The sequence below is a fragment of the Halichoeres trimaculatus genome, unplaced genomic scaffold (assembly GCF_033239565.1).
Source record: "Halichoeres trimaculatus isolate MK-OKI-2021-1 unplaced genomic scaffold, fHalTri1.1 fHalTri1_scaffold_6, whole genome shotgun sequence".
Classification (NCBI taxonomy): Eukaryota; Metazoa; Chordata; class Actinopteri; order Labriformes; family Labridae; genus Halichoeres; species Halichoeres trimaculatus.
Window position 1 is genome coordinate 37,173,573 of NW_027437184.1, and position 2,500 is coordinate 37,176,072.

Genomic DNA, 2,500 nt, shown 5'->3' on the forward strand with positions numbered 1-2,500 from the left:
AGAATTCACGCTGCAATGCTATTAGACAATTAAGGAAGATGTTAGAGCGGAAGTTGTAATCCTGGGGCTGCAGGACAGGATTTCCATTTGATCAGATGAAGGGACAACAATTACTTACTGGGGAATCGGTAACGCTGGAGAAGCGCTGTTCTCCTGCATTAGTGTGTAGGAGTTTGTCATTAATGGTGGTGTCTGTACATCACTGGATGTCTGCTAATAAAAAAGGGTTTGGGGGCCCTTCATAGGCAGGACCTGAAAGATACTCAAAGAAAATCTGATCAGTGACAAAGGTGCTTGAACCGATGAGCGCGTACAATCTCTCATTTAGATGTTTTTCTTTTCTTTTGCAGATCGTAACAGTTCTACGGGACTATCTTTAACATATTTTGTAGACAGATTGAAGCAGTCAAACGCGATTATTATTTTTAATTCTTACTGTTCAATGTCAGATAACGGCAGAGAAAGAAACCTTGTTTGACATGTGCGTCATCGTCTCCACTGAGCGCACCGGGAAAACAAGTTGCTTTTAGAGGAAAATTAGAAAGTAAGTGAAACAAATGACCATGAAATCGTCTCAAGAGACGCCCACGAAGCGCCGTTAAGCGGCTTTATTTGGCCATTTAATCAAGTAAGATTCGGAGCGGGTTGGGCTGTGCGTCACTCCGGTAAGTGGCACGTTTGGATGAGAGGTTTGCGGAGTTAATACCTGCAGTTTTCAAAGTGGCCGTGCTGCTGGTGCTGGGCTGTGGAGTGAAACAGTGAAGAAGATGACGACCCTCTGCTCTGATTTCCAGCGAGGTGTTAGAAAAAAAGTATGTCCGTACTGATGACAAGAAATAGAGGTGCCTTAAACTGAAAGGGTCAGTTCTACATTCTGTGGCGACCGTTTTCATAGTTTTCAAATAGAACAAGAAACAAAAAATATGTTTTGAATAATAAAAAAAATCCCCAAAGCTCGACAACGCTCCAACATATTATATGACAAATGTTAAAATTGCTAAAAGAATATGAAGACCACCGTGCAGTTTTAGTGGACAAATACGCACATAATTTTTTTAATTGTTTTATTGATATCATTTCATCCATTCATGTCTCAGGGAATGAGCAGGGCTTCAATGTACTGGATGGTCCATGGTGCAGCTCTCATGATCAGAACCTCGTTTCTCTCTCTCTCTCTCTCTCTCTCTCTCTCTCTCTCTCTCTCTCTCTTCTCTGTGCGTGTGTGTGTGTGTGTGTGTGTGTGTGTGTGTGTGTGTGTGTGTGTGTGTGTGTGTGTGTGTGCGTGTGTGTGTGTGCGTGTGTGTATGTGTGTGTGTGAGAGAGAGAGAGAGAGAGAGGGAGAGAGAGAGAGAGAGAGAGAGAGAGAGAGAGAGAGAGAGAGAGAGAGAGAGAGAGAGAGTGAGAGAGAGAGTGTGTGTTTTAGTTAGGAGCAGCGGTCCGAGGGCATTCATGCATCCGATAGGCACAGAAATAGAAAATACCTGCGGAGAAATATGGCAGGTGAGGGTTGGATCACGATCATCATGGTATTTGTTTCACAGTGGGTAAAGTAGGGTTTTAGTTGGGTAATCAAACTGGATGATGCCCATGTTCAAGTCTTCTTTGAGGGGAACAGAGTGTGCGCGCCCTGTCTGAATGCTTTTGCATTTTTATCAGAATCACATTTACAATCACAAACACAAAGTGCAACATCCTCGCACACCGTGCTGTGTGTACGGTCCAAAGCTGTATCAAACCTCAGTCAATCAGTTTGGCAAACAAAGACCTTAGCTATTTGAAGAGCCACAGGAAAACAAAGCTTTTCTCAATATTTGTATGTGTAATCTCACTGAACCAGCTCATATTCAGTATATCCTTTTGGGCTGCCCGCATGTCTGACGGTTCAGAGACCTCTTCCACCGGACATCACTGACTGATGATGACTCTTCACCGATCCAACTGCTACAAAATGAGCAAACAGCTGTTTGAGTGAGGCACTTCAGGGTGTTGTACTAATAAAGTTTTTACTTGTTTGATTTAGTACATGGCAGCATTAAAAAAAAAAGGTAATCATGGTGTTTCTGGCCTGGAAAACATATGGAGGTCAGTTCAGTCTTTATGCTTCACAAATTCTGTTCTTAAGCATTTTTCCTTCCCTCCTCCAGCGCATTATTTCTAAGAAGAAGAACTACTCTTCAGTTTTAGCAACAAATCAAGTAGAAATAGCATAGCAGCGGAACACTCACATAACTGAGATGATCACCCCCATTACCCCCCTACCCTCATTCCCAACCACTGAACCTGACTTAAATTAAAATGTATCTTTTATGGTTCAGTTACTACATAAACTGTCCTCCCATCTGGGATTATTATTATTATTATTATTATTATTATTATTATCATATTATTATTATTGTTATTATTGTTGTTGTTGTTGTTATTGTTATAACACATATTGATCAATGTAAATTAATTTCCTCTGTAATAATGATTATCATAATTTTCTTTTTCCAAGTTGATA

At 41.0% G+C, this 2,500-nt stretch overlaps 1 protein-coding gene across 1 annotated transcript in view; it reads right to left on the reverse strand.

Annotated features, from left to right (window-relative positions):
* Positions 1-1,406: 1,406 nt before the first annotated feature.
* Positions 1,407-2,500, reverse strand: part of lim2.1 (lens intrinsic membrane protein 2.1) — a 7,891-nt gene continuing 6,797 nt past the window's right edge. The window contains exon 5 of the mRNA XM_074672862.1: positions 1,407-1,481. Coding sequence (XP_074528963.1) covers positions 1,420-1,481 — 62 coding nt within the window. The 3' untranslated portion in view covers positions 1,407-1,419. The remainder of the gene's footprint in view (positions 1,482-2,500) is intronic.